Source organism: Aptenodytes patagonicus, chromosome 1 (genome assembly GCF_965638725.1).
Source record: "Aptenodytes patagonicus chromosome 1, bAptPat1.pri.cur, whole genome shotgun sequence".
Lineage (NCBI taxonomy): Eukaryota > Metazoa > Chordata > Aves > Sphenisciformes > Spheniscidae > Aptenodytes > Aptenodytes patagonicus.
This window is the reverse complement of record NC_134949.1, coordinates 159,638,413-159,657,421: the sequence shown is the minus strand read 5'-3', so window position 1 is coordinate 159,657,421 and position 19,009 is coordinate 159,638,413. Positions and strand designations below refer to the sequence as shown.

At 43.0% G+C, this 19,009-nt stretch overlaps 1 protein-coding gene across 2 annotated transcripts in view; it reads right to left on the bottom strand.

Moving 5' to 3' along the window:
* Window positions 1-17,176: 17,176 nt before the first annotated feature.
* The window catches only part of TUBGCP3 (tubulin gamma complex component 3), a 67,957-nt gene continuing 66,124 nt past the window's right edge, over window positions 17,177-19,009 (bottom strand). The window contains exon 22 of one of the 2 annotated variants that reach the window (XM_076360871.1): window positions 17,177-18,326. In XM_076360871.1, the coding sequence (XP_076216986.1) occupies window positions 18,168-18,326 (159 nt within the window). In that variant the 3' untranslated portion in view covers window positions 17,177-18,167. The remainder of the gene's footprint in view (window positions 18,327-19,009) is intronic. The other variant, XM_076360880.1, reaches the window with a different exon arrangement.

The window sequence follows — 19,009 nt, the reverse complement described above, 5'->3', positions numbered from 1 at the left end:
TTTGCTCTTTCTGCTCACCTCTGTGCAATGTAGGGTTGTGTAGTTAAACTGAGTCTTACCTAATACAAAAGGGGTATCATCTTGGCCTTGTGGTCCTGTATTTCTTAATTTAGTAAAATACAGCAATCCTCATGCTGGTTTTGAACACTTGCTTTGGGGCTTACAATTGGGTTTTATTCAGCTGAAAGACAGCAAACATTTTTCTATTGCCAAATGACCTTAGCTACAGAAATACCAGGGCAGATTTTGTTGTGTTATTGAGTTGTTTAGAATACAACGAAGAACTCTGGTAAGGCAAGACGTGAGAATTCAGAATGAGACACTGCACAAAACCGATGGTCTATTTGCTGCATTAATTTTGAAATACAGCTGTGCAAATTTGGTTTGAGAATTCATCAAACAGACCCTAAGAAAACACATTACAAATTAAAGCTCACTAATGGGTCTAGCTGAGCAATATTTTTCAGCTGAAATGTATTCTACAGAACAAAGAAAGTTAAGTAAGTGCAGTAATGCTCTTATAATAATAATAATAATGACGTAAAAGCATACGATACATGATTCCCTCATGCAGCACATCTTCAGTGAGAAGCGTACAGTTTTTAGTTTGTAGGTAGTAGACTATGGAGAGATGGGCAGGAACAGTATTTATTAGACAGAGGGAGAAGGAACCCAGTGGAAATGCTGCTTATCCCAGAAGTCTCCCTCCACTGCATTGAGACATCTTTGTTTATACTCCCTTTTTTTCCCCATAGAGATCCATTTTGATGCTGATTTTTGGATGTCAAAGTAATATGGTGTGTTGGGTATAAATGGCAAGGGGCTGGCAGCAGAGGGCCTGCAGGGGTGGCCTCTGTGAGGGGGCTGCCCCGTGCCAGACACAGCCATTTCCAGCCAGCTCTAGAGGACCCACAGCTGAGCCCATCAGTGAGGTTGATGGTGCCTTGGTGATAATATATTTAAGAAAGGGCAGAAAACACTGAAAAAAACCAGGTGGGAAACAGCAGTGCAAACACCAAGGTCAGAGGAGAAGGAGGAGGAGGTACTCCAGGCACTGGAGCAGATATCAACACTGCAGCCCGTGGAGGGAGGACCCCACACCAGAGCAGCTGGATATCGCTGAAGGAAGTTGCAGCCCGTGGAGAGCCCACACTGGAGCAGAAGAAAGACATGGGAGGAAAGGAGTGGCAGAGAGAAAGCACTACCTACTGACCACAGACACCCCCCCTGCACCGCTCGTTGCCTCTCTGAAGGGACCGAGTGTATCTGCAGTGCTAACAAGGGCAGGAGGAGAGGAGTCTGAAGTGAAAGAGTGAACTTGAGCATGGGAAAGGGGGAAGGAAAGGTGTTGTTTTAATACTCATCTTTTTCTTTCTCACTACCTGATTCAGTAATTAAATATTTATTTTATTTGGCAATAGATTAATTTTCCCCAACTCGAGTCTGTTTTGCCTGTGGCAGTAATTGGTAAGTGATCTCCCTGGCTTTATCTTGTCCCATAAGCTTTCTCATTTCTGTTCTTCCTATTTTCTCCTCTCTCATCCTGCTGAGGGGGTGTGTGAGTGAGTGGCTGGGTGGGAGTTTGGTTGTTAGCCACGGCTATCCCACCACATATGGCTATTGCGCTGGAATTAGCCTAACAGACCCTCAAATTTTTTTTGTGAGCCAGAGTTAGTGCCTCAACTTCCATACATAGGGATTATTTCTGGGGATGCCTAATTCAGCAGGGAAGAACCTGCAGCAAAGTGAGTGCTTTAGGTTTGTGTTGTAGCAAACTCTTAAGGGTAGTAGTTATTTAAGAAACACGTCAACCCAAGAAAAGGAGTACTATAAAGTCTCTCACTTCTTTCACTTTTAAAAGTGTTGAAAAGGGGTAAGACGGCAATACCAAAGTAACAGATGGCATAGAAAGGAACAAGAAAGTAGGAAAGACGAGATATGGAAAGAAGAATGAATTAACATGAAAGTGGAAAGGAGGGAACTTGTTACTGTAGTCTCTGGATTTGCAAAGCAAGGGTAGTGTTGTGTTGAAGGAATGGAAGTTTACCAAACTAGGTAGGAAAAGAAAGATATTTCTTATTTAAAATTGTCAAAAAATGCTTTAAGGACCAAATGTGGGTCAAGGATAATTATGGCTTCATGTGGTCCTGTGTGAACACAAGGAGGGAAGAAGAGAAACTTATCCTTTAGGCTGATGTTGGCATAGGAACACATACGTGTAGGCTGCCCATGGAAAAATTTCTCTTAACAGCTGTGATGTGTAACCATTCAAGTAATTCAGTGGCAGATGTGTCTTCCAGTGAGAGTGGTGGGGAGAAATGGCATTCACTGCTCTGAGGGTCAAGCTCATAGAATCATAAAATCATAGAATATCTCAAGTTGGAAGGGACCCACAAGGATCATCAAGTCCAGCTCCCTGCTCCTCGCAGGACTACCTGAAACTAAACCATATGACTAAGAGTGTCGTCCAGATGCTCCTTGAACTCTGAGTCCACTGATGGAATAAGATCCTTTAACACAGCAGTAGCAATAGGATGGATGCACCAGCAAGCTCTTCAAGGTCTTTCCTCCTACAGCCTCCCAGTCTAGATGATAAGGTCCCCTTCAGGGTAGCAGCTTTGAGCCCAGGCCTGCGCTTCAGAGCCCAGACTGCATGTGCAGAGATAAAAAAACATGAAATACCACAGCAAATTTAAATTGTTAGCAAAGCTTGGCAAGTATCCCCTGAATGTTGAAATTACAGCTCTCCAAATCAGTGCTTATTAAAGGCCCAGTTCCACACTGTTTAGTAGGAAAGCTTTTAGCACCTGACACGGGAACGAGGTATGTAGGAAGACAGCGATGACTTCCCTTCTGTTTGACCCTCTCTGTAACTGCGTGGATAGGCTGTAAGGACAAGAGGGAATGTGGCTGCATCTCACTGAATCAGATCATTAAAACAGTCAGAACTGCCATAGCCATAAAAGCGGTTCTAGAGACAGTCTACAGAGAGGCTCCACAGCACATTAATTTGCAATGACTTGGAAGTTCCCTTTGTTGCTACTGAAATCAAGAAAATGTTGCTGTTCCAGGATTTTCCCTCATTCAGAAACACTAACAAAGTGGAAAATAAAATTTCCTGTTAATGTCGAGACAGATTACACAAGATTACACAAGAATGTCAAACACTCTGTGAGATTATCAGCAATGCAAGATCTCCCCCTCTAACATATGGATTGCATGATTTCCTCCAGGCGGGAGGAACATGAAGGCTGCAGATCACAAAGATGTATGAAAACACCGTATAATAGTCTCTGTGGCAGTCTCTGGTTTCGTATTGGCTGGGACAGTGTTGACTTCAGTAGTTACTTCACTGATGGAGAAGAGAAAACAGTCAGTTGATTCCCCCGCCATGCACATAATTCTTTATTAAATGGTTAATATCAGCAATTAAGTGTTTATAGTTATAGTATTCGCCACTGAATTCTGGAGTGTGACATTAGCTGTTAACAATAATCTACTAAGATCTTTGTCTAAGGTTTTTTCTTTTTAATTGGTCTCAATTCATACCAGTGAGTGTCCTTTCCTGAAACATTTTTATTATTGCAGAGGATGAATATTAACTAATACTGACACTGCCTATAAAAGAAAAGAATCAAAAATAGAAGAACACAGACAAAACTCAGGAATATAAGCAAAAAAAGGATGTGATTGCCATACAAAATGTGAATCTCAACAATAACTGCAGCCAACTGTCTGCGACTGCCAGCAGAGGAATCCTAGGGCAATGGTATGGACTCAGCAGCTTCAGAAGAGCAGCCTGCTCATGAGACATCCTACACTAACTCAGCATCAAAAACAAATGATGAGAAGACCAGAACTTCTGCAATTTTACTGTACCCCAAAACCATGAGCAGCTTTCACAAAGACCTGTTATCCACAGCTGCTGTTCAGAAATGAAAACTTACCAGAACCACAGTGCCCGTCTCACAACAGTGGAGAAGTTGCAATCTCACTTGATTGTTTTAGTACTAGTCATTTTGTACCATGAGAGCTTAACATCTGTAATTTTACCTGGCGTGATTGTGGCTTGGTCCTACAAGTGCTGAAAGTCGAGTTTTCTTTTGTAATCATACTAATGGAAAAAAAAAGTTTTTCTATTAGGCTTGGTACTTGCTGATATTAGAACTAATTGCATATTAAGAGCATCTGAAGTAGCAGTGAGAAATGAACTAACCAACTCTCCCTCTTCCTCTCCAAAATAAACGTATCTGGCTAAAATGGAGCACATTCTTGGTGGCTTCAGTGATTTCTGTCTGGGTCTTTGGGTCCACCAACATAGAACTTGCTGCAAGCATGGGCTATATGAGATCAGTTGGCAGAGAATAAACATTTGGGGCTCCAGAGACACTTCTGCAACAGTTACAGTAGCACATACAGAGACCATTAAATTATTTAAACATGCCTGTAAATGAATATTGAGTTTTTACAAATGGCCAGAGCTGATGTGGCAACACAATTACTGTAAAGGTGATACACAGAAGGTGCCTATACCGGAGAGTGAGCCAGTCACCAATCCTTCAGGATGTTTGCCAGAGGTCTGTAAATGCACTTTGTTTTCCAGAGGCAACTTATTTTGGCAATTCTTTAAACCGGAATCCTCTGAATCCTTCAGCTTTCCCTTTGCACACAAAACAACACTTGCCGCATGGACCAAATTTTCTTTTCTCTGAAATGATGCCTGCAAGTGCTCCCATTAAGTTGCATTGGCAGGTCTCTTAAGTGGAACAGGGATAAAAACTTTACATGTTTTATTTCACAGGAGTGAAGGATTCAATCCCTAAAACATGTCTGAACTCATAACTGTAATTGGTGAAGCCAGAGAGCTGCTGAAGTGGCTTAATAAAAATGCAGGGGTTTAGTTAGTTGGAAGAGGAGAAGAGTGAGAAGAAGGAGGCAAAAAGCCTGACTTCTGGTTTAAAGGAGAAACATAACTCTAACTATAGCTAAAAGGAACAAAACTAGACCCCAGAAGAGAAGGGGAAGTAAGACTTTCTGAAGTCCATCCCCGAGCCTCAGGCAAAAAGGCTCAGGGAAGCACCAAGCAAGTCCCAGGAGCTCATTGCAGGAGATCTCCAAGGATCAGGGGAAGAGCAGAGGGCTGTACTGCTGCCGGAGGGAGGACATGGAAACAATTCAGTTAAAGCTAGCTTAGTGAAGTGAAGAAGGGGCAAAACAGAGGGGATGGAGTAGGAGAAAAGACGAGACAAACTCTCTTCATTAAATAAGCACAAGACCTGCAAGTGACACTGAAAGACACAATGGTTTGGTATTACAGGTCTCCATCCTCTACATAGGTCACAATTAGTTTTATCAAGTACATTGCCATAATGGATGTTCCTGTTGCAAAACTTGGAGATTTACATTTTATCTTGCTAAAAATAACCGCTTCCAAGCAAAGATCAGAATCTCAGCACAGCTTACCTAGGTCAGGACAGAGCTTAGCCCTCCCGTAATGCAGGTGAGGAAGAAGCTACCCCTATGGGCAGAGCGAGCAGGCTGATGTAGGGCACGTCCCTCTCCTGGTAGTAAAACTGCTTACTTAACCTTAGAGGTTGACCTTTGACTGCTTCAGAAGCCTAATGCCAATTTAGCCTAAGTTTATACTACACCAGACCTTTGCATCATCAGGGAGCTGCTCCTCCCTGGCCTAAACCAGCAACTCGGTGCTGAGAGATTGCCCTCCTCTGTGAGACAGCAAAATGACAGACAAATCGAGCAGACTGGCAGTGTAAATTGCAGGTCGTATAACCCAGATTCTTCTGGTGAAAAATACAGGGCACGTTATACTGGAGCTGGGAGGAGGCAAAACAGTGTCTTTGCCTCAACTACAGAATCTGCAAAGTCTCGGTCAGCAGATTTGTTTCAAGGGATTGGCAGTCTGGTAAGAAGTTAATCTGCCCCTTTCGATTTTGATTTAAAAGGCTTCCTCTTGAGAGTGATATGTCTAACTGTCCAGAAAGAAAATGACATTGCGGCTGGATCCCCACCTCCCTTGCCCTCTGCCACCCCCATTCCCAGCACTCACTCACCACCTGAACTTTTGTTCTTCTCTACAGGTCCATCCATCTTACACTACACGGTGCAATTGAAAAGTCTGTGTCCGTCCCACCTGGGAAAGGCAGGTTGTCCTGCAGGATAACCTACGGGGGAGCACTGCTTCCACCATCAGCAGTGTCTGGATGTCCAGAGGGCATGCCTCTTACTCTGAACCTGAGGGTTTGAAGCATCGTCCTCATGAGAGTTCACCTCCATCGTGACTCACAGCAGCCTCACCTGCGTGGCCTGGAAGGTGCCTCTGTTTCCCAGAGTAAGCAGAGTAAGGGAAAGGGTAGAAAAAGGCCACGGACTCAGTTTATTTGAGGGCAATTGTTAATGAATTGTTGATTAATTGTACGCAACTGTAATTATAGTTAATACTAGTACCAAAGCCTTGTAATGGGTTTGCTAGAGAGATCTGTAAACCAACTGCACTCTGAACTGGAGGCTTCTCCTTGTTTACCCTGCTCAAAAATTAGTGTCTCTCAATTGCAAAAGGCAAAACAAGCGTTTGAAAGATAACTGTGTTTGTCTTTTTCTAAGCTTGTACTTCTGGAACATAATATATGGATACTTTGATTACCTGATATAATGATATCCTTGCAAACAAAAAAAGGGATTCCCTCCCCCAATATCTGGACAGCAATATACAAATATTTACAACAGAAAAATAGGCAAGGAAAGAGAAAGAAAGTAGTCTTGATTACCCAAGTCATTTTCTTTCTAACATATCAGATTTTGAAAATAAACTAGACTTTCCTTTGACTGTATTGAGGTTTTAGCTTCAGTTCTTAGGATATTTCATATGCAATAAGGTCACTCCTGCTCTGCTTCTACAGTTTGCTCCTGTACAGTAGCTGTAGAATTTGCCTATTAAATGACTTTTATTTGTAATATTAACCTTGGAAACAAACACAGAAAAAAGTATGGAAGTTTGTCATATATATATACCACAGTACTGAAAAAGAGCATAACTACATGCTTTATATAGCTTCTTAACAAGAACATTAGGTCTGAGTCCAAAACTCTTGGCTTTAAACAAAGTGATTTCAAATAGTACAAGTATATATAGAAAAAGAATCCTATTTTCTTGTTAAAAAAGGAAAGGGTGCTTTCTAAAACAAAAGAACGTGATTTCCTGGACACAGACCCAAGTTATAGTGGAGAGAGCTCAGAAAGCTCCAAATTAAATATCACATTTATTAAGGATGATTTAAGAAGTTGGTTGGAAGAGGTTCAATCAGCCCATTTAGTCTGGTAATTCTAGAAACGTCAGTGTAAAAAAACCCTACTGTTTTTGCTTTCTGCTATACAGTGTCACACAATCACATGACTGAAAACATGTTGCCTGCAGAAATGGTAGACACCGATCACGCACGATTTGGTTGTATTATGTCAACACTGATTGCCTTGTCCAACAAGAGGTTCAACGTCCTTCGGATACCGAGGTGCAGTCCTTAGCAGTCGTTTCACACATGTGAGCTTCGTCTGCCTCTAGTGCCCAACGATACACGAAGCCTTGGCTCTCTTGCTTTATAATGTTCATTGAAGTCCAATCTAAAGCTAAGAAACCGAAGGCTTTCGTCAGAACTGGTTGTCAGCAGTTTTATCTTCAAATGTTTGCCATGCACTTCAGAGTCTCCAGCGCAAACAGCTTGGTCTTTTAAACCGCCCCCCGCCTTGCCCCGCTGGCACCCTCCATTTGTCCAAAGGTCCCCAGGCTGCAGGGGAGCTGCCCCTGCGCCACTGACCCGGCCCTCCCACGGCAGCCCCACCGTACCCGGGAGACCAATTGAGGATCCAAGCCGTGCCAACAGGAGACCTCACCTTGTTTCTGTGTTATACGTACAATGCAGGCCAGGCCAGCATTAGACCACTGCTTGCCTCAAAAATACGTATTTGATGTAGGCCCTACAGCAACAAGCGGCACCCCAGAAGAGCAGAGCACCTGCCCAGTAGGGCAGTCACTGCTGCTGACCCAACCAGCTTCTACCAATTTAGAGCAAAACCCAACTACAATCTAATTATTGCTAACAGCTCTTAAAAAAATTGGCCCAACTTCTCCCAGGGAGGGAGAAGTGCAATATTTGGACCCAGATGTCAAATTCCTCACAGATTTGAAGTCCCCATGTCAAAGCCCAGGATCACTACACCTCCAACAATGGTCACCAGTATTTTTTATCTGGGGACACTGTTTTCTTTTCCATTAGACCGGAACATGAAGCACGGAGCTCCTTTTCATAGTGTAGCAGTTCGTTCAGCGAGGCTATAGCTTAGCCAAGTGGAAACCCGAATTCTTAATGATAGAAAAGACTGCAATATACTTAAAAATACACGGCTGTTACGAGCCCCAACCTTATCTTAGAAAGCCATAGTACATAAACAGCACACATTAATACAGAAGTTACACTTTGTCTGCACTTTGAATCAGAACTCATAATTCATATTAAAAAACCCTGAGGATCCCGGAGTATGAGGCCAGAGCTGAAAACGTGTCATTTGCAATTCTCCGCTGTCCTCTAAAGGCTGCTTCAGGAATTTCAGCCTCGGAGTTTGAACAGCAAATTGCTTCTGCTCTGTGTCCATGTACTAGAGCACAGGCCAGCGGGCCAAAGAAAAGTGGGAGGTTTATGCAGAGCTTCAGCTGGAGCTTACAAGCCGCTACAAGAGATCGGTCTGACCAGAAACACGGAGAGACCACATCTGTGAGGCGTGTGACGCCGCACCGGCAGCATCGCTGGCAAGGGATGAGATCAGCAGGATTGCTATTATTCTGCATCCTGATACAGTTCACTCTGCTGGTGAGTGGAAGTCCCTTAGCATGTCTGGGTGCCCGCTGTAAATAGTGACATGCACCCAAATCAGCTTGCCAGGATGAACTTAAAAATTTGATCTTGTTTAGTACCTACCTACGCCTTTATAAGGTGCTCTTGAGGAGTTCTTTATTTGTAATGGAGAAAGGTCAAGTCTTAAAATAAGCCTACAATTATATAATTGCCCATTAAGAAGCCCTATAGTTTAAGTCACAAGTGCCTGTAAACTTCTTCTATGCAGCTGTTTCTTCTGAGTCACTTACAGTATTGCCCTTTAATGGTCTTAATTAAGGAAACGGTAACGTTTATTTTTTTCTTATACTTCCTGGCTACCATCCAATTACTCTTTTTGTAATTATTTCCTATTCTGTTATTAATGTCTGTTTTGCTCTTTTGGTTTGCAGGAGCTTTGTTTTATTTTAATTTCCAAAAGTTTTTGCCTGTGAAATATTGGAACCTGTGCACACGTTCTAACTCCAGGATAAGTCCGGATCTGACAGGTACCATTCTTCTGCTGCCCCACCTCTCACAGCTGCTTTGCTGCTTTTCTCCTAGACGATGGGACATCTTCCCAGTAAAGGTATCATCTCTTCACGATGCCAAAACTATTTTTGCCTCTTTCTTTGGCGTCCCCTGAAGACTTTTTGAAAAGGCAAATCTGTTTCTTTTGCCCACAGGGGCTTACAGAGTCGATCTAATCAACTGACTGCTCCTGTGGGCAATGAGGTAACCTGGTTGACGGAAATATGAAAGACCTGGAATATATTGCTTGTAAAGCCTGTACCATATAATGCTGGAGTACAAAGGCAATCTGCGTGCAGGGCTCTTCAGCATCTGAATGCTGTTAGGAGGGTGTGCTGGGAAATCTGGAGCGGGGGGTTGTGTAATGCTGCAGTTATGATGATTTGTTCATTTATGGCTTTCTAAAGGGTCCACCTTTCCTGCAACTCTTGACTAACTTCATCTGTCAAGAATTGCATTTATAAGATCCTTTAAACCCTCCTTCCTAATTGTATCGAGGATCCCAGAACTCCCCCAGACGTTTGAAAGGGAGAGATTAGGCTGGTGGGAAGGAAAACCGAGGTGAAAGGGAAGTTGTGACATGACTTATTTTCAGAATGTATCCGTCTTCTTTATTTCTCAGTTGTCTTTGAAAATGAGAATGATGAGAGGTTTAGGAAGTAAAGTCACTACACATTTCTTCTTCAGTTGTTTTGGGAAACACTGATCTCCAATTGTTCTTGCAGCTAAGTTGCAAATGGCTCTTGCAGAAGCACAGCGCCTGTTTTCTCTGCACTGCTTATGAAACCCATTTTCTGTAGCGTCTAGCGCCCTATCTGGCACTTTGGAGAAAAACAGTGTTGGCTTATCCATTCTGTTGTAGCTGAGAAATCTGTATCATATCTTTTTCCTTAGCAAATAAAATGACATAATAATTATATTCCTATTGGTCTACTAGCACTTGTATTAATTATGTGCATGTATTATGTACACACGTATATATGTACACAGAGTATAAATTTATACTGCGTTAGTCTCTTTTACAGGGTAATAAACAAAATATTTCAGTTTATTTACAGATGTTTTAATAACCTGGATCACAGCTGTCAAAAATATATTCTGTTTTTGTCTTAAACTTTAGTTGTGTTAATAAAGTTGCAATGAGTGGGAATCCTCCTGCTTTTCTCATTTATCAAACACCATTTTCACCCCACACTTTATGTTCTCTTTATGCTTTCTGTTATCCACTAAACGGTGCAATTTTACTCCTCACCATCTGATGGTTCAATTGCTTGTTTTCTAGAGAACTTTATTTTCTTCATTTTCTGCCCATTGTAATATGCTGTTTCTTAGTTTTACACACCAGATTGTTAAAGGAAAGTTCCCATTTGCCTTTTTAGTTGCTGTTGTAAGCCCGTCTGTAATTTCCCTCTCTTTCTTTATGCCCTTCAGCACCGTTCATTAGAAACAAGAGGTAAAACTCAGTACAAATACCCTCTTTCAAAGACCGAATGCAGTGCCTTGTTAGAAAGTGAAGCAGAAGACTGTGTTCTTTGCCTTTTTCTCGGCAATTTTTGGAAAATCTTTAAAGGGCGATGAAGTGGCCTTGACTAGTTTTGGGAACCTTCCCATTGTAGAAGTGAGAGGGATCATAGATGCCTAACCACCTTGTCTCGTGGCATGTATCTCAAATGCAAACAATTGGTTTTCATTCTCCATGGCACCAGAAGATTTCATACACAGGGTAATCACCTTGCGACAGCCTTTTCCTATCCGTATGTTTTAATATTCAGACTGATGGTAACAATCACTCCAATTGCATTTTCCATACTCTAATGTTTAGATAAATTAATTGCTGTTCTGGTGACTTCTGGAGGAAAACGTTTAACAGAATTTGTTCCACAAAGAACTAAAGTAAATTAACTGCGCAGTGATAGAAATTTCACCTCCTACACTCCTCAGATTTTCTTTTTAAATGTGTTTCTTTCTCTACTCTTTCCTGAGCACCTCTTCGGTCACCATTTGCTGTCTTTCAAGATCCCTGCTCTCTTCTCCTCTGCCCTTCTCTCCTTTTGTGAGCGACCATCCATCACCTCGGTTTCCTTCACTTTCATGACCTCTGTATTCTCTCTGACCCCGTACACCTCTGCTCGTCTCTATCCTTTCACCTGCACTCAAGTTTCTATTTCCACGTGTGTGGAGCTCAGGTTTCGGCCCAATGATTTTATGAGAGAATGTTCAATATTGGGTAGTTAAAAGGCATTAGCAAATAGCTAACTTTGGAATAAAAAGAAGGAAAACAAATACTGACTGGGGCACCTTTGCTGCTCTTCTGGTGAAACAGAGTAAGTGTCAAGTTAACCCTTACAAGTGATTCTGATGCCTTAAGGACTGCATTGCTCCAAGCTAACATAAAGTAGTTAAAATACTATGTAAAGGAGCCTGGCTTAATACTTTAGAGAGACCGAGCGGTTCATATGTTAAATTCGTAGTATCCCCTGTCAACATAAAACTAACGTATGTTCATTGTATTTTAAAATTGCCGTTCAGCAAGCCCTCAGAGTGACAAATGACTAGTTAAATCAATGGCTGCAGAGATTTTGCACGCTGAACTACTACAGAGAGAAAGAGAATATCTTACTTTGGCTGTCTATTGTTATCCTTGGCTCTGTAAGTAATTTTGGTTTGTTAAATTGGATAGAGCAGGTGATGGTTACAAAGCCCTTCTAGAAACCATACAGAATTATTTCCTCCGACTTCTGAAACAGCAAGTTCTTGTAACTCTCCCTGCTGTACCTACAAACGTTTGCACATCTCTTGCAGCTCTCCCAACTCTTTTTTCCTCTCTCCAATCAATAGAATCTCATTAGAGGTTAAAGTGATACTTTAGGTTTCAAGCAGCCAAAAGATGATTTTCAAAATGAATCAGGCACTTCTCAGAAGTCTCTGAGCACCTTTACTTGTGTGTGAAATATGGTCTGTCATTTCTGAGGCTGCTCGTTCAGATGAAAATTGAAATGAGTACAAATGTGTACACCCACAGCTGGTTTCTAAGGTCAGCATTAGGAAACACACATGAAATGTCACAGGGGACTCCAATCTTTAAGTCTAGAAGTTTTTAAGTAAACTTCAATTTTCTGTCCAGATATCTCTCTTTTTTTCAATTATTCATTACCTTTCAACTCTTAGTGTGTTTAGAAATTTTCATGTGCACTTAAAGAGTGTCCTTAATACTGAAAATCATTATCAGATGTGGCATACTAGAAGCTACGGTTTTCACACTGACCAAAGCTAATTGGCCATTCTTGATAGAAATGCTATTTTGAAGGGTTGAAAAAAGTTCTTGTCCAAAAATTGGACATCTTACATGACAGGAGGAAGAGAGAATCCTTCCACAACTAATTTTAACAAAATAAATCATGTAGATTTATTTTTTTAATACAGAAAAGTATCCTCCTATGTACAGTTGAAAGACCTTGGCATTTGTTCACTGCATCTGGTATAAGAGGGGAAAATCCACAGAGCCTTGAGTGAAAAATAGAATCACTGAAATAAAACGAGATTATGATTATATTCTGTCCTTGATCTCCTACCCTAAACCTATAACTAATTCACTGAAAAATGCATTCTGTCATGGGCTTCTGCATTTCCTAGTTTCTAAGATATTAAATTGCGTCGTACTGTACCCTGAGGCAGACAAGCTGTTGTAACTTACAGAGGGAGATTTAATTTTCAAGGGCTGTTTTTTAACTTTTTCTTCTTCAGAGCTCATATTGGTTAAGATATAATTTCTTTGCCAGTTACCAGGACAAATATCCCTTGTAGTTTAAAAGAATAAGACATAAACACTTTCCAGTTCTTTTCCTTCAAAAGTATTTGTGATATTGGTAGCACCGCATGGATAGCCCATCACCCCAGAAGAGTTTTGCATATTGTATGACATCCTAAGGTGGGTGATAATTTTGTCCTCAGTTTCTGCATTTCTGCTTTTTACTGCAGTTTCTCAGAAATTTCTTTAGTCCTTGGCAACTCTGAAAAGGAGGGGGCCAAGCGTGCGGGTCAGTAAGCGATGGCCCCGGGACAGGATGCAGGCAGCAGGAGGAGCTGGGCCTGCTTCAGCCCGGAGACGTGACTGCTCTGGCCCTCAAGCTGCATTTATGTTTTCAGACACTGCAGCTCCAACAGAAAAACATTGAAATCGCCAGCCAGAAGCCTGAATTACATACCTTACAAAATAAAGAATAGCCTTGAAAGAGTAAATGCGTTGTTAAGAATGACAATCTTTAACACTGATTGTAGCAGATAAACAGTTCAGTGTTAAAAAATAAAGTAAAAAGGTAAAACTCCTATGTTTCTCTTTAGAAATGTACCTGACCGGTGCTGCTGCCACCCACTGAAAGTTAAGCCACTTGTGCAGTCGCAGCAGAAGGAAGTTGTCAACTTTTACACTAAGTACGCACATTTATATAGAATTTGATATTGGTCTCCAGGCACAAATGAAATATAAGATCATTTCTCTCTCGCTTTTTTTAGGAATCGCTGAATCCAGCGGCCTGACAGAGGCGAGGCTGCCACAGCTCCATGGCCCCAGGTCCAACTAGTAGCAAGGCTCAGGACGCATCCCCCATAGGCACACGCACACAGAGCACACATACACACCGCATATGTATACATACTCGGCTGGCCACACAGGTCAACCCAGACAGACACACAGAGCACTCACATGAAAACAGGCAGCATCAACAGCCTCGTCCTGCTCCTCTCTTTGGCTGAGCAGGATGGAGGTCCATTAGGGGGAGATATATTACCTATTAGCGGGAGATATATATCTGTATCTCCCACTAATATATAATATATAGATACATTACTTATTTTTATAAGTACAATGCTGTTCCGCACCAGGAGGTCAGTGAGAAAGAGGGTGCAGGGTTCTTTCTGGATCTTAATAAGAAAGGCCTGACAACAAATGGCTTAACAAAATAGCTGTTTTAATATGACAGAATAAAACCAGGAATATAAATAGGATAAAAAGAGGAACGCAGGTAGCAAGTAAAACTTATACCCCTTCAGATGCTGGGTAGCCTGCCTTTGTGCAGCACCAGACAGAGCCTGGATGGATTTTCCCGTGGTGCACTGCACAGGTCCCATCCGTGGAGGGTTTCCTTCTTCCCATGCCCTGGCACGCAGGGTGGGCTGGCATGGGGCACTCCATCAGCTTCCCATACAGCGGCTGCCCATGCTGACATTCAGGCTGCTCAAGTGCCAGGTACGAGGCCCAGTAGAGCAGACATGTCTGTTCAACATCACTAACTCCTTGAATACGACACCGCCTGCAATGCTCGCAGTACAAACGCGGACCTCTCCGGTAGCTGGGCTTAGACACAGTCCAGCCAGCAGCTGACCCCTGGACCCTCTCACCTCCAGATACATACGTCCTCTCACTGCAGTGTCTGCAGCTGCTGGCACCACAGGCACACCTCCCGATCCCACCCCAGTGGCTGCACTCAGACCCCAATCACACCCACCCAGGAAAAGGGAAAGGGATTTAGGAAGGAGACGGGACAGGCTGCACTGATCAGGTGAAGGGCAAGGCTAGAAAAACATCCTGACCGGCACCCTATTTACACATGACCGGCCCTTTTTATCTGCTTATCCCACTATTTTCCCACACGTTCTCCTTCCAAAATCTCCTTTGGGTCACCTGGTTAAATCGCTGCTGAAGAAAAGGGTGAGTTGGTTTTCCCAGCATTCTTGGTTGGATGGCTGCTCCACGCAGTGAAGCATTTCTAGGGACAGCATCCTGGTGCGCAGTCAGCTGTGGGCAGCTCTGTTAGCGTTTCTGTTGCGAGAGCTTTATAAAATCAGTCTCCTCATTCATATCAATGAAGATTCTTTCACAAAAACCATATTTTGTCTTGCAGAGAGGCAGCACTAGGTAATGCCAACAGTGCCCCAAAGAGGGAAGACCCAGCTGCAGGCAAAGGCAAAGCAAAAATCAGCAAAAGGAACAAAAATGGCTGAAATTGCCATAAAAATCGAAGATGACATCGCTAGCTCCCATCCACTTCCAGAGGATCTTTCAGCAGAGCTGGTCCAGTTACTCTGTGCCAGGGATTCAGAACCTTTCCCCCAGCCTGGCGGTCAGAGGGGCTCCGGGAGTGGCGATGGCTCTTCCCCAGGTACAGGCGCGGGCAAAGCAATCTCTGAGAAAGAGAGAATGGATGCCACTGCCTGAGAAACTGAAGATCTCGGGAACAGTTCCAGTCCACTTCCAGGGGATTTTCCTGCAGAGCTGCACACGTTATTCTATGTCTTGCCTTTTAAATATTTATTGCTGCATCAAATCTCAATTTTCTGCTCTGGTTTGCAGTGTTGGCGCTCTCATGTAACTTATTATGACAATGCTGTTAATACAGTTATTTCCAAGCCCAAAGGAAGATTTGAAGTATTTATTTCTCAACTTTTGATCCACTCTTTTGATGAGAATCTGGCCCTAACAGTATAGGGCCAACAGATGATCACGAAGATTCATCTTCTTGTCCGTATATTTTTTTTCGTTGCTCTATCCTACTTGAAAAGGGGTCACCGGCTTCCTCAGGCTATGCTTGTTAGATCACAACTGCTCAGTTTTAATTGTAGGATTGGAAGCTACAAAAAACGTGTAGATTGAAATAAACATGACCGCTTCTGGGTTAGGGGATAGAAGACCGGTCTCCACCCACAAAGGAGCACCAAGGACAATGGCAGATCCCCACTGGCCCAGGTATTCTGTGCCTTGCCTTCAAAACGTCCCCCTCAGCCTGGCAGTCGGAGCAGCTCCTGCAGCAGTGGGGACTCTTCCCAGATCGACGGGTATCTGCAGAATCACCCCAAAAGTGGCCCCAAAGCACGGCCACTACTGCCGGTTTCCTGCGTATTGCGGGATTCATTTTAGCACCGAAGGGAGCTAAACCTTCCTCTGGAACTTGTCCTCTAATTCTGACACTGACGCTGCCTCTCTGGCCTGTGGATTGTCTAGTGACAGATGGGATCACGCAACATGTCTCAAGGCAATGGCCAAAAGAGTGCCCGTGCAGCTCATTTTTTTTCCAAACAGTTTTGGCCAAAACACAATCACATAAGCTTTGTAGTTCTTTCAGACTTTACAAGAGCAATACTCTCCCACCACACCCACAAAAACAGAGTACTCCCACATGTCAAGTGATTTGCGACCTTGTGATGCCAAGCTCAGCATCCTTCAGCTTTCCTTTGGCACACAGAGTGTCACTGGCTTCAGGGTCCATATTCTCTTACAGCTGAAACGCTGCCTGGAAGTACTCCCGTCAGGGTAGCCGCACCGGCAGGTCCTCTAAGGGCACAGGGTTAAAAGCCTTACATGTTTTATTTAACAAAAGCAAGGACTCCAAGGCCTGCACAATAACAGGAATCCCGGTGTCTGGAGGGCAAACCTGCTAGTCCAGGGCTGCGAGTCGGTGCATCGTCCCCACAAGAGTTCACCTCCCTCATGACTCACAGCAGCCTCACCTGCGTGGCCTGGCAGGTGCCCTCTGCTTCCCAGGGGTTCCAGTGGAGTAAGGGCAAAAGGCAGAAGAGGCCACAGACCTGGCTGATCTGAGGGTAATTGCTGATTAATGAGTTGCACACAACTCTTAAGTATAGATAAGACTAGTACCAAAATCCTGTCATGGGTAGGGATTTGTAAATCAATACACTCGTAACTGGAAGCTTCTCCTTTCTTACCCTGTGGAAAAATCATAACCTTTCAATTACAAAAAGCAAACCACTTGTTTGAAAGATAAGTGTGTTTTTATTTTTCTAAGCTTGCACTTGTGGAACATAATAAATGACCTGATATAATGACAACTTTGCAAAAGAAGAATCCCCCTCTCCCCAACATCTGGACAGCAATATATAAATATTTACAATGAAAAAATAGGAAAGGGAAGAGAATGAAGTCAACATTAGCCAAGTCAGTTTGTTTCGACACATCTGATTTTGAACATCAATTATTTCATTCAATTCAATCTTAACCAAAACTTTCCTTTTACAGTACTGAGGCTTTAACTTCATCTTTTAGATCTCATGTGCAATAGATACACTCCTGCTCTGCTTCTATAGTTTTCTCCTGTACAGTAACCATAGAATTTCCCTACTAATTTTTTTATTTCAGTTTGTTAGCTTTGAAAACAACAAAAAATTAAATATAAGTTTATGTCTCCTGATACAAAGTTTCTCACACAGTCAAACACATCACAACACTGAAAATCAGCATAATGAAATGCTGTATAGCTTCTTAACAAGGACATTAGGTCTGGGTCCTAAATCTGTTGGCTTTAACAAAAGCTCTCTTCAAATAGAACAAGTACATATAGAAAAAATAACCTTCTTATTTTCTTGTTAAAAAAGGAAATGGTGCTTTCTATAAACAAAAGATACGATTTCCTTGACACGGATATAAGTTACAGTGGAGAGAGCTCAGAAAGCTTCAAATAAAATTGGCATTTGTTTAAAAGGATGATTTAAGAAGTTGGTTGGAAGAGGTTCAATCAGCCCATTTAGTCTGGTAATTCTAGAAACGTCAGTGTAAAAAAACCCTACTGTTTTTGCTTTCTGCTATACAGTGTCACACAATCACATGACTGAAAACATGTTGCCTGCAGAAATGGTAGACACCGATCACGCACGATTTGGTTGTATTATGTCAACACTGATTGCCTTGTCCAACAAGAGGTTCAACGTCCTTCGGATACCGAGGTGCAGTCCTTAGCAGTCGTTTCACACATGTGAGCTTCGTCTGCCTCTAGTGCCCAACGATACACGAAGCCTTGGCTCTCTTGCTTTATAATGTTCATTGAAGTCCAATCTAAAGCTAAGAAACCGAAGGCTTTCGTCAGAACTGGTTGTCAGCAGGACCAAGAACTGCTGGACGATTCCCTGAAAGAGAAAGAAAAACGCAAGAGACAGCTAAGAAGACATCAGTAGTGTGTTTTGCACAGGGATGCCAGGTGGTGCCCAGGCCTGGCAAGGATGCAGAGGGAATCCAGGAAAGGGCAAGCACAAGCATTTATACCCAACTGTTAGCAAATGAGTTATGCTCGATTCCTTTGTTCTGCAAAAACCCAGAGCTTCATTTTATCTTCAAACGTCTGCCATGCACTTCAGAGTCTCCAGCGCAAACAGCTTGGTCTTTTAAACCGCCCCCCGCCTTGCCCCGCTGGCACCCTCCATTTGTCCAAAGGTCCCCAGGCTGCAGGGGAGCTGCCCCTGCGCCACTGCCCCGGCCCTCCCACGGCAGCCCCACCGTACCCGGGAGACCAATTGAGGATCCAAGCCGTGCCAACAGGAGACCTCACCTTGTTTCTGTGTTATACGTACAATGCAGGCCAGGCCAGCATTAGACCACTGCTTGCCTCAAAAATACATATTTGATGTAGGCCCTACAGCAGCAAGCGGCACCCCAGAAGAGCAGAGCACCTGCCCAGTAGGGCAGTCACTGCTACAGACCCAGTGGCTAGACTCCACGCATTTGGAGCAGTTTTTATGTGGGACTTGCACTCGGCATGCAGAAGGCACGCTTCTGGAGCCCATCTTCCCATTCAGCTCTAGCCAAGGGACTG